The sequence below is a fragment of the Pleurodeles waltl genome, chromosome 4_1 (genome assembly GCF_031143425.1).
Source record: "Pleurodeles waltl isolate 20211129_DDA chromosome 4_1, aPleWal1.hap1.20221129, whole genome shotgun sequence".
NCBI lineage: Eukaryota > Metazoa > Chordata > Amphibia > Caudata > Salamandridae > Pleurodeles > Pleurodeles waltl.
The window spans coordinates 976213454-976226502 of NC_090442.1; the positions used below are offsets into that span (position 1 = coordinate 976213454).

Below are 13049 nucleotides of genomic sequence, written 5' to 3' on the forward strand. Positions count from 1 at the left end.
GCTTGTGTGAAATTGTTTACTTTTCAGTTTATGTGGCAAGAAACTTCTGGTTAGGAGTTTAAAACACTAATAGCTCTAACTCAAGCAAACGTGAGACCCATTGAATTGCAAATGCTTGTTTTACCTTGGAGGTATAAAAGACAGTGTTACTTAAATGGCCTTCATGCAATTCTGTGTAAGTCAAACCATTAATCGTTGGAAAATAACATATTTAATATGATCTGACAATTGCGTATAGTTTTCTTGCTTAACAAATGTAGTATTCAATGTCCAGTTGTAGAGGATTAAGTTCAGAAAGTTTACTTAACTACATATAAGCCGAGGTAAAAAGTTATACTCATACAAAAAACCTACCAAGAGCTAGATGTTAATGACGCGCAGCCATTCTCTTAATCATCTCCCTAAATTACCCATGGTAGAATACTTAGACTCTCAGAACAATCTCTACCACACTTCCTTTCTCCCAGTCACCCTAGTCGTGCATGCTACTGTTATAACACAAAAACATCAGACCTGGGTTCCACAATACATTTTAATTATACTTTAGCATTCTGGCACACACTGCCCTTCTTGGTCATGGGAAGAGCGGCAATAGCAACAATGATCTTCCTCCCACAGAGCCTGTATGTGGTACAAAATGTGTTATTCCCTCTTCATGAGAAGTTTTTTCGGACACTAAATAGCCTACTTGTGTCATTGGCATGGGTGGGGAAACGGAGCAGGGTAGCTCTACCTGTTTTGAAAAGGATATGGGAGGAGGACAGTTTGGCTTTCTGGACATACAACTTTACTATTTTGCAGCACACCTACAACATGCTGCCAGATGGCTGACTGACAACTGGGAGAAGCAGCTCCTATGGGGTACGATACGGGGTGACATGCTACCTCACATATTAATGAGGGGGGGTTAGGCAAATACTTCAATACCCTATCTGGTCCGTTATACTGCCCAAGTATGGAATGCAGTGGTGACAGGGAACTACATCCTTTTCGATCTATCGACCTCGACATGTTGATGCCTCTGAGCTGGCAATTTATACCTGGGAGAGGTCTTCCTCACTTTTCAGGAAGCACAAGATACATTAAATTTAGGACGGGCCATTTCCTGCAATTTGCCAAATTAGAAAACACTGTGAAGGAAATATGGCACACGCACCCCATCACCATCTTAGACATTAGGGGGGTTGCTCAGATGGGGGGAAGGCGAACACCTCATCACTCTATTCTATAAATCCCTCCGAGTGACTTGAAGAGCAAGTACAAAGGGAAAACAGCATGGGAGAGATTTGGGGGGAGCCATTGGGGACTTGAACTGGGGTCATGCATGCACCCTGGTAGAGACAGTGTCCTGTAACTGCCGATTTAAACTAATACACTTCAATTACTTTCACCACATGTACAGAACACCGGCCGGGCAGAAAAGTACTGACCCTGACAGTGCGGCAAATGAGCATGCTGTGGGGGAGGAGAGTGATACATTTGTACATCTGGCATGGCAGTGTGCAGAGCTACATAGCTTCCTGGAGAAGGTGGTGCCCCACATTGTGGAGGCTGCGGGAATCGCTATCCCTGTGACATCCGGAGCATGCCTCTTGAATATGGTGGTGATGCCCAGGGGAAGCAAGATCTCATAGCAGCTCCTGCAGTTAGCACTGCTTCTTACAAAACAAAGAATAGCTTTTGGGTGGCTGGTATCCCGGACTCCAATTAAGGTCTTATGGGTCAATGATGTTCTGGACTGGGGAGTCACAGAGGAACACCACCAAAGACTTTCTCCAACTGATGACAAAGCTGCAGATGACTTGGCAACCTGGAGAGCAATGTTTGACTCTTTAAATGAGCATAGAGACTCAGATATGGAATCGGGCCTACGAGACCCAGAGACATGCTGGTACACAGAGCATTATTCTATAAGAGAGTTTTCATTACCAAGTGGGGAACTGGGTTGAGGGTGTCCAGGATTTGTACGCCGACTTGGTACATATGATGTTATTTATTCTGTGATGGTCCTGGCAATTAATTGAGTATGATGTTCGGTATGGTACTTGCACTCGTAAGCATACATTATGTGTTGTGTTGGTTTTTTACATGTTTTAAAATGCACAAATAAAAGTTTTAAAAAAGTATTGCTTTAGGGTTGGAGACCAGATGTGTTAATATATATTATAAAGTCAACATAGCTAAATGATAATGTCACCGATTGTGGCACTTGGAAATGTCACATAATTTGCATTTAACTGTATAAAAACTGAGTATTCTGCGCCTTTCTTTTTTGCATAGTTTAGTCAGACCTATCACAAAAAGTGATCCTGGTTCGCAGCATAATTCTAGCAGCCGAACTAAAGGGCGGTATCTGCAAAACTGAAGGACAAAAATGACACTTTTACTAAAGTCACTGCTTTCTGACCAGAACCAGATGATAGTTCTACGGTGAAATTGGTGCTATCTGCTGGCCACAATAGTGTACTGCATGTGAGAAAGTTGGTGCAAATTTGTCAAATTCCAATGGCACTCAAAAATGGCACAATTCAAAACATGGTGCGCTTCCCACGACGCTACAGGGATTGGTCTATGCGTCGCCTGCATATCTTGTAAAGGTAGATCACCCCCGTGCAAACGACAATATATGACTGCCAAATACCGTTTCCGCAGAGCAGAGAACGACCATGAACCGTAGCAGCCCTTCCGGACCCTGCACTTCGGGCATCTGTTTTTGGAGAACACGGTTGAATCGAACTCCCCACGGTAGGAGGACTAATTTCGTCTCATGGAAAGGGAAAAGGGGCCTCGCGTCAAACTACAGGACAGAGTAGAAAGACTATAAAGTCGGGGCTATACTCGGGCATTTGTAACGTCCACAGCGTATGCGGACGCATCGTGCTCGGGAACATCCAGAGCGGCGTTCATACGCTTGTAAAAGTCTGTTCGAAAGTACAATAATAGGACCAATATCGATAAAGGTAGACATAAATTCTAAGGTTCTTGAAAACAAACTAAATCGAAACTAGTTAGTAACACGGGACTTTGGCGCTTAGTAACGCAGAAGGTTATGTATTTCCTTTTCCTTTCTTATCTCTTTTGCCCTTTCTGTTGTAGGAAGTCCACGGTGGGAACTGCTCGATTCTTTTCCAAGATGGCGTCGGCTCGTGCGGTCGAGTTGACGCTGGCTTCGCCGTTGCAGCTTCACAGTATCGCTGCAACCAACTCTACCCGGCACAGGTACAGCTGCGCTGGGCTCAAGTTCTGGTCCTGAGTTCACTGCCAGTACACCGAGGCTGCAAGATGCGGGTGCTGCAGGACGGGCTGTTCTCGGCGGTGCTGAGTGGAGGCTTTTTGCTCTCCTGCCTCATTTACTCAAGGGTGACGCGTGAGCAGCGCACGCCGTACATGGACGAGATCTTCCATGTCCAGCAGGCGCAGCAATACTGTGCGGGCCGCTTCCGAGAGGTAATTTTGGGGTACCAGGGGTGTCCTAAGCTACGTTGAGAGGAGACTTTGGAGGCTGCACTGTCCGAATGCTGTATGGGTTACAATGAACAAATATTGATCTATACTAGTAAAACCACGAAACTTCAGCTGCAACAGTGCAAGACTCATGGTGTGCAGGAGCTACATTGGGGACAGACCTGCAGGTGCTACTTCAGGAGAAAATACCATAAGGCGTGCATTAAAAGCGAGGGCTGCTATACGCGCATTGAGAGCATAAGCTGCAATAGGGGCATTGAAATCAAAAGGTGCAGGAGGTATCTTTGTTATTCTGAGAATGAAAAAAGTGCATTAGAAGTACCGGAGTGGCAGCGGGTGCATGCCGAGAAAGTGATTTGGGAGCAAACGCTGTAGAAAGTGCACTCAGAGTTGCAATGCAGCACGTAGTACATTGAGGGCAGTGGGCATTTAAGAGCTGCCTTGGGAGACATAACTGCCAAGTTTCCCAGATCCATGTTTTTTCTTTGCATTGTGGAATTCGAAGTCTTGTTTTATATGGCAGTAAACAAGAGGACATGTCCCTGAATTCAAAGGAAAAACCAGGATTGGAGCAGCACATTACGCATGGTCCTGGGAAATTTGGCAGGGCGTGGGACGACAAAAGCTGCAACAAGTGCATTGGGATCATTCTGGCTGTAGGAAGTGCATAAGGTGCTTTGTGAGCACTGTAGATAATAATATAATGTTAATAATACAATTCCCAGTCAGTGCAGTTAGACACCGTCAGGTCTCTTCCCTGCACATCCAGCTGTGGAGTCCCTCAGGGTTCCTCCTTAAGCCCAATACTTTTTAATGTGTATGTTTCAACCATCGCAAAAATTGTCACAAAATGGGATTTTGAGATCTCCTGATACGCAGATGACATCCAACTGGTAATTTCGATAAGGGAAAGACATCGGGAAACTAAGGACATTCTTACCAACTGTCATACGGAGATGTCAAGTTGGATGAGGGCACACTGTTTGAAATTAAATGTTGAAAAGACGGAGACCCTGCTCTTTGGTGGAGCACTAAATATTTGGGATTCCTCCTGGTGGCTGACTGTTCTTGGCTCAGCCCTGAGCCTAAGCAAGTGCCAAAAAATGTAGGGATCTTAAAAGACCATTCCTTGTCCATGAAAGAGGAAGTCATTTCTACATGTGGCAAATGCTTCGGTATATTTAAAGTCCTGAGAAGAGTCTTCTGCCGGATTCTGGTGGACGGATGGAAAACTGTAGTCCCGACGCTAGGGACTAGCAGACTGGATTTCAGTAATGCGCTTAATGTGGCTATGGCAGATTACTTTTTCTACCGTCTTTAAATATTCCAGAATGCAGCAGCCAGACTAATCTGCAACAAAGACAGATTTAGGTCAGCCACTGCTTGTTTAAAAACTTCACTGGCTGCATATGCACAAAAGAGCAAAATTTAAACTTTTGTGCCACACACACACGAGACACTCTACAAATTGGGCCCTGCACTTCTATGATTCAAACTAGAATTTTACAAACAAACCTGAACCGAGCACCAGCATAACCTTCAAAAAAGTAAGGACAGGGGTGCACTTCTTTTCTCAACTAGCGGCAGCCCAATGGAACGTACTACCTCTTGACATTTGCCTCACTGACAACCACATCCATTTCAGAAAAAAATACTCTGGCTTTTCCCAGAATAATCTTTATACCACTAACTTATGACATTGTGGGTAAACCCCTAACTCAGATCTGAGAGCTCTCAGTAATATTTAGCACTGGGATTTCCCCTACGGGAAGAGTGCTGTGCTGTACAAATAATAATAATAATAGATGATAAAAGTACATTAGGAGCATCAGAGTGGCAGTGGGTGCATATGATTAAATGAATTGGGAGCAAAAGCTGTAGTAGGTGCACTGAAAGCAGCAGTGAAGCAGGTGGCACATTGGGAGCAAAGGGCAGGTATGATGTATTGGGTGGCCAAAAGCTGCATCATGTGCATTGGGGGCATACTGTCTACAATAGTGCTTACTAACCTGAAGCGAGTTGTTAGCATTGCCTGTGTAGGAGCTGCATTTGGAGCTACAGAACGTGCATTCCGAGTCCATGGTGCAGCATTTGCTTTGGAAGGACAAAGGCTGCAGGGGATGTACTGGAAGCAGAACTTACAGGATCTGTGTTTAGAAGCAGAGAGGCAGCATTAGGGACACTGATGCTGCAGGAGGAACAATCGAATCACATTAGTTGCAGAAGGTGCGTTGCGAACACACAGTGCTAGAGGTGCAGGGGGAAATTAGGCTTCAGGAGGTGCAAAGGAGGTGCACGGGGTGCGTTGGAAACAGTGAGCAGGAGATGCATTGGACAGAGACTGTTGGATTGGTGTTCAAAGCATGCAGATCACAGGAGGGTATGAGGGGGAGGCAGACTTTTTGTTTTCTTCTGGTGAGAAAAGCAGCAATCCATCTGTGAGCGGCTCCTTAGATGCCTATATTGTGCAGCCTTGTTTGGTGGGAGACCGTATTGAAGGGAGCAGAGAAGTCAAGGAGGAACAGAGCTGCAGTGTCTCCTCGGTCGAGCAAGGCTTGGATGTCACTGGTAGACACAATGAGGGCTAGATCGGTGCAGTGGTTTGTGCAGAATCCGGATTGGGAGGAGTCCAGTAAGAGGTTCCGTTACAGATGTGAAGAGAGTTGTTGGTTGATGGCTTTTTCTAATACGTTGGCCAGGAACATTAGCAGGAAGATTGATCAGTAGTTGTTGAGTTTACTGGGCTCTGCCTATGGTTTCTTTAGTAGAGCGATGGCTTCTGTGTTTTTACAGTCCTCGGGGAAGGTAGGTTTGGCAACTGAGTTTTTGAACAAGGTGGTGAGTACATGGCTAATTCTGGCATGGCCTACGTTGAAGATGTGGTGAGGGCAGGGGTCAGCTGGGGCCCCTCAGTGGACTGAGTTCATGATGAAGGCAGTGCCTTTGGGGGGGCAAGCTGGCTCCTTTCTATTAGTTGGATGTCTGTGGGGGGGGTGGAGGGGGTGGCAGGGTCTTTGTGTTGCTTAATGAAGTCGGTGGCCTTGGGTTGAGGTCTGACATTTCAGTAGATGTTAGTGATATTGTTGGGGAATACGTTTTCAAGGTTGTTGCAGAGTTCCTATGAGGGGGTAATGTTTGTTGCAGCTGAGGGGCTGAAGTGTCTCTTAGAAATACATGTAGAATAGCTCATGATGTGACATGAATTGAATTAGCAGAGTTACAGGTATCTGCTTTTTCCCCGTGTTTTGGGTCAGCCAGAGGTTCCTAGACGGTGCCTATGGTGTGTAGTCTAATCTTCCACTTTTGTTCCAAAGCTGCAGCTATCAATTCACTCCAAGTCAGAATACGAAGTGAACATAAACTATTGGGAACAACACTCCCAGGCCTTTTGTTTGCTCTAAATTCAGTTATTATTTTATGTAAACAAACAGCAGTCCTTGACTGGTAAAACTTAGCCCTGACATGCCTAAGTCTGAAATATGAACAGGGTGTTAAGTATATCGACGGCCTGTGATCAGGCTGTTAATTTACTAGAAACAAGGTTTCTTGTTTCCCTTCCTGCTGGCCACAGTGCCTGATTACTGAAAGAACCTCAAAGGTGTTTATTAGGCTGATTAGCAAACGTAAAAAAATGTTGGGGGGTCAGAATCAACTGCTTTCATAGACTGACTCCCATTTTAGGAGAACTTCAGCATTGAGCACCAAAGCATTCTCTCTGCAGAAAAATCCTAGCAAAACATTTGGTTGAGTCAGCACAATCTCTCTAAGGACTGTCTCACGTGTTTCATACAACCCATTAGAAATAGCATTAAAGCTTGGATTAGGTGACAGAACAGATCACTCTGGATGGAACAAAGAATGGGCCTCTCAGCTGAATACCCTATCTGTAGGAGGCTGGACTGGCTTGTAGTGAGTACCAAGGGGTACTTGCACCTTGCACCAGGCCCAGTTATCCCTTATTAGTGTATAGGGTGTCTAGCAGCTTAGGCTGATAGATAATGGTAGCTTAGCAGAGCAGCTTAGGCTGAACTAGGAGACGTGTGAAGCTACTACAGTACCACTTAGTGTCATATGCACAATATCACAAGAAAACACAATACACAGTTATACTAAAAATAAAGGTACTTTATTTTTATGACAATATGCCAAAGTATCTTAGAGTGTACCCTCAGTGAGAGGATAGGAAATATACACAAGATATATATACACAATAGCAAAAATAGGCAGTATAGTCTTAGAAAACAGTGCAAACAATGTATAGTTACAATAGGATGCAATGGGGAAACATAGGGATAGGGGCAACACAAACCATATACTCCAAAAGTGGAATGCGAACCACGAATGGACCCCAAACCTATGTGACCTTGTAGAGGGTCGCTGGGACTATTAGAAAATAGTGAGAGTTAGAAAAATAACCCTCCCCAAGACCCTGAAAAGTGAGTGCAAAGTGCACTAAAGTTCCCCTAAGGACAAAGTAGTCGTGTTAGAGGAATAATGCAGGAAAGACACAAACCAGCAATGCAACAACTGTGGATTTCCAATCTAGGGTACCTGTGGAACAAGGGGACCAAGTCCAAAAGTCACAAGCAAGTCGGAGATGGGCAGATGCCCAGGAAATGCCAGCTGCGGGTGCAAAGAAGCTTCGACTGGACAGAAGAAGCTGAGGTTTCTGCAGGAACGAAAAGGGCTAGAGACTTCCCCTTTGGTGGACGGATCCCTCTCGCCTTGGAGAGTCGTGCAGAAGTGTTTTCCCGCTGAAAGGACGCCAACAAGCCTTGCTAGTCGCAAATCGTGCGTTTGGCGTTTTTGGACGCTGCTGGGGCCCAGGAGGGACCAGGAGGTCGCAAATTGGACCTGAAGAGAGAGGGGACGTCGAGCAAGACAAAGAGCCCTCACTGAAGCAGGTAGCACCCGGAGAAGTGCCAGAAACAGGCACTACGAGGATGCGTGAAACGGTGCTCGCCGAAGTTGCACAAAGGAGTCCCACGTCGCCGGAGACCAACTTAGAAAGTCGTGCAATGCAGGTTAGAGTGCCGTGGACCCAGGCTTGGCTGTGCACAAAGGATTTCCGCCGGAAGTGCACAGGGGCCGGAGTAGCTGCAAAGTCGCGGTTCCCAGCAATGCAGCCCAGCGAGGTGAGGCAAGGACTTACCTCCACCAAACTTGGGCTGAAGAGTCACTTGACTGTGGGGGTCACTTGGACAGAGTCGCTGGATTCGAGGGACCTCGCTCGTCGTGCTGAGAGGAGACCCAAGGGACCGGTGATGCAGCTTTTTGGTGCCTGCGGTTGCAGGGGGAAGATTCCGTCGACCCACGGGAGATTTCTTCGGAGCTTCTGGTGCAGAGAGGAGGCAGGCTACCCCCACAGCATGCACAAGCAGGAAAACAGTCGAGAAGGCGGCAGGATCAGCGTTACAGAGTTGCAGTAGTCGTCTTTGCTACTATGTTGCAGGTTTGCAGGCTTCCAGCGCGGTCAGCAGTCGATTCCTCATCAGAAGGTGAAGAGGGAGATGCAGAGGAACTCGGATGAGCTCTTGCATTCGTTATCTAAAGTTTCCCCAGAGACAGAGACCCTAAATAGCCAGAAAAGAGGGTTTGGCTACCTAGGAGAGAGGATAGGCTACTAACACCTGAAGGAGCCTATCAGCAGGAGTCTCTGACGTCACCTGGTGGCACTGGCCACTCAGAGCAGTCCAGTGTGCCAGCAGCACCTCTGTTTCCAAGATGGCAGAGGTCTGGAGCACACTGGAGGAGCTCTGGACACCTCCCAGGGGAGGTGCAGGTCAGGGGAGTGGTCACTCCCCTTTCCTTTGTCCAGTTTCGCGCCAGAGCAGGGGCTAATGGGTCCCTGAACCGGTGTAGACTGGCTTATGCAGAATTGGGCACATCTGTGCCCAAGAAAGCATTTCCAGAGGCTGGGGGAGGCTACTCCTCCCCTGCCTTCACACCATTTTCCAAAGGGAGAGGGTGTCACACCCTCTCTCAGAGGAAGTTCTTTGTTCTGCCATCCTGGGCCAGGCCTGGCTGGACCCCAGGAGGGCAGATGCCTGTCTGAGGGGTTGGCAGCAGCTGCAGTGAAACCCCAGGAAGGGCAGTTTGGCAGTACCAGGGTCTGTGCTACAGACCACTGGGATCATGGGATTGTGCCAACTATGCCAGGATGGCATAGAGGGGGCAATTCCATGATCATAGACATGTTACATGGCCATATTCGGAGTTACCATTGTGAAGCTACATATAGGTAGTGACCTATATGTAGTGCACGCGTGTAATGGTGTCCCCGCACTCACAAAGTTCAGGGAATTGGCTCTGAACAATGTGGGGGCACCTTGGCTAGTGCCAGGGTGCCCTCACACTAAGTAACTTTGCACCTAACCTTTACCAGGTAAAGGTTAGACATATAGGTGACTTATAAGTTACTTAAGTGCAGTGTAAAATGGCTGTGAAATAATGTGGACGTTATTTCACTCAGGCTGCAGTGGCAGGCCTGTGTAAGAATTGTCAGAGCTCCCTATGGGTGGCAAAAGAAATGCTGCAGCCCATAGGGATCTCCTGGAACCCCAATACCCTGGGTACCTCAGTACCATATACTAGGGAATTATAAGGGTGTTCCAGTAAGCCAATGTAAATTGGTAAAAATGGTCACTAGCCTTACCAACTGTCATACGGAGATGTCAAGTTGGATGAGGGCACACTGTTTGAAATTAAATGTTGAAAAGACGGAGACCCTGCTCTTTGGTGGAGCACTAAATATTTGGGATTCCTCCTGGTGGCTGACTGTTCTTGGCTCAGCCCTGAGCCTAAGCAAGTGCCAAAAAATGTAGGGATCTTAAAAGACCATTCCTTGTCCATGAAAGAGGAAGTCATTTCTACATGTGGCAAATGCTTCGGTATATTTAAAGTCCTGAGAAGAGTCTTCTGCCGGATTCTGGTGGACGGATGGAAAACTGTAGTCCCGACGCTAGGGACTAGCAGACTGGATTTCAGTAATGCGCTTAATGTGGCTATGGCAGATTACTTTTTCTACCGTCTTTAAATATTCCAGAATGCAGCAGCCAGACTAATCTGCAACAAAGACAGATTTAGGTCAGCCACTGCTTGTTTAAAAACTTCACTGGCTGCATATGCACAAAAGAGCAAAATTTAAACTTTTGTGCCACACACACACGAGACACTCTACAAATTGGGCCCTGCACTTCTATGATTCAAACTAGAATTTTACAAACAAACCTGAACCGAGCACCAGCATAACCTTCAAAAAAGTAAGGACAGGGGTGCACTTCTTTTCTCAACTAGCGGCAGCCCAATGGAACGTACTACCTCTTGACATTTGCCTCACTGACAACCACATCCATTTCAGAAAAAAATACTCTGGCTTTTCCCAGAATAATCTTTATACCACTAACTTATGACATTGTGGGTAAACCCCTAACTCAGATCTGAGAGCTCTCAGTAATATTTAGCACTGGGATTTCCCCTACGGGAAGAGTGCTGTGCTGTACAAATAATAATAATAATAATAATAGAGGATAAAAGTACATTAGGAGCATCAGAGTGGCAGTGGGTGCATATGATTAAATGAATTGGGAGAAAAAGCTGTAGTAGGTGCACTGAAAGCAGCAGTGAAGCAGGTGGCACATTGGGAGCAAAGGGCAGGTATGATGTATTGGGTGGCCAAAAGCTGCATCATGTGCATTGGGGGCATACTGTCTACAATAGTGCTTACTAACCTGAAGTGAGTTGTTAGCATTGCCTGTGTAGGAGCTGCATTTGGAGCTACAGAACGTGCATTCCGAGTCCATGGTGCAGCATTTGCTTTGGAAGGACAAAGGCTGCAGGGGATGTACTGGAAGCAGAACTTACAGGATCTGTGTTTAGAAGCAGAGAGGCAGCATTAGGGACACTGATGCTGCAGGAGGAACAATCGAATCACATTAGTTGCAGAAGGTGCGTTGCGAACACACAGTGCTAGAGGTGCAGGGGGAAATTAGGCTTCAGGAGGTGCAAAGGAGGTGCACGGGGTGCGTTGGAAACAGTGAGCAGGAGATGCATTGGACAGAGACTGTTGGATTGGTGTTCAAAGCATGCAGATCACAGGAGGGTATGAGGGGAGGCAGACTTTTTGTTTTCTTCTGGTGAGAAAAGCAGCAATCCATCTGAGAACGGCTCCTTAGATGCCTATATTGTGCAGCCTTGTGTGGTGGGAGACCGTATTGAAGGGAGCAGAGAAGTCAAGGAGGAACAGAGCTGCAGTGTCTCCTCGGTCGAGCAAGGCTTGGATGTCACTGGTAGACACAATGAGGGCTAGATCGGTGCTGTGGTTTGTGCAGAATCCGGATTGGGAGGAGTCCAGTAAGAGGTTCCGTTACAGATGTGAAGAGAGTTGTTGGTTGATGGCTTTTTCTAATACGTTGGCCAGGAACATTAGCAGGAAGATTGATCAGTAGTTGTTGAGTTTACTGGGCTCTGCCTATGGTTTCTTTAGTAGAGCGATGGCTTCTGTGTTTTTACAGTCCTCGGGGAAGGTAGGTTTGGCAACTGAGTTTTTGAACAAGGTGGTGAGTACATGGCTAATTCTGGCATGGCCTACGTTGAAGATGTGGTGAGGGCAGGGGTCAGCTGGGGCCCCTCAGTGGACTGAGTTCATGATGAAGGCAGTGCCTTTGGGGGGGCAAGCTGGCTCCTTTCTATTAGTTGGATGTCTGTGGGGGGGGGGAGGGGGTGGCAGGGTCTTTGTGTTGCTTAATGAAGTCGGTGGCCTTGGGTTGAGGTCTGACATTTCTGTAGATGTTGGTGATATTGTTGGGGAATACGTTTTCAAGGTTGTTGCAGAGTTCCTATGAGGGTGTAATGTTTGTTGCAGCTGAGGGGCTGAAGTGTCTCTTAGAAATACATGTAGAATAGCTCATGATGTGACATGAATTGAATTAGCAGAGTTACAGGTATCTGCTTTTTCCCCGTGTTTTGGGTCAGCCAGAGGTTCCTAGACGGTGCCTATGGTGTGTAGTCTAATCTTCCACTTTTGTTCCAAAGCTGCAGCTATCAATTCACTCCAAGTCAGAATACGAAGTGAACATAAACTATTGGGAACAACACTCCCAGGCCTTTTGTTTGCTCTAAATTCAGTTATTATTTTATGTAAACAAACAGCAGTCCTTGACTGGTAAAACTTAGCCCTGACATGCCTAAGTCTGAAATATGAACAGGGTGTTAAGTATATCGACGGCCTGTGATCAGGCTGTTAATTTACTAGAAACAAGGTTTCTTGTTTCCCTTCCTGCTGGCCACAGTGCCTGATTACTGAAAGAACCTCAAAGGTATTTATTAGGCTGATTAGCAAACGTAAAAAAATGTTGGGGGGTCAGAATCAACTGCTTTCATAGACTGACTCCCATTTTAGGAGAACTTCAGCATTGAGCACCAAAGCATTCTCTCTGCAGAAAAATCCTAGCAAAACATTTGGTTGAGTCAGCACAATCTCTCTAAGGACTGTCTCACGTGTTTCATACAACCCATTAGAAATAGCATTAAAGCTTGGATTAGGTGACAGAACAGATCACTCTGGATGGAACAAAGAATGGGCC

At 46.4% G+C, this 13049-nt stretch overlaps 2 protein-coding genes across 5 annotated transcripts in view; one reads left to right on the forward strand and one right to left on the reverse strand.

Moving 5' to 3' along the window:
* TPRKB (TP53RK binding protein) overlaps positions 1 to 2772 on the reverse strand; it is a 94519-nt gene extending 91747 nt beyond the window's left edge. Inside the window, exon 1 of one of the 3 annotated variants that reach the window (XM_069229737.1) lies at positions 2642 to 2772. The gene's annotated coding sequence lies outside the window, so the exon portion shown is untranslated. The remainder of the gene's footprint in view (positions 1 to 2641) is intronic. The other 2 variants (XM_069229738.1, XM_069229739.1) reach the window with 2 other exon arrangements.
* A 91-nt stretch (positions 2773 to 2863) lies between these two features.
* ALG10 (ALG10 alpha-1,2-glucosyltransferase) overlaps positions 2864 to 13049 on the forward strand; it is a 29122-nt gene continuing 18936 nt past the window's right edge. The window contains exons 1-2 of one of the 2 annotated variants that reach the window (XM_069229740.1): positions 2864 to 2960; positions 3097 to 3447. In XM_069229740.1, the coding sequence (XP_069085841.1) occupies positions 2865 to 2960; positions 3097 to 3447 (447 nt within the window). In that variant the 5' untranslated portion in view covers position 2864. The remainder of the gene's footprint in view (positions 2961 to 3096; positions 3448 to 13049) is intronic. The other variant, XM_069229742.1, reaches the window with a different exon arrangement.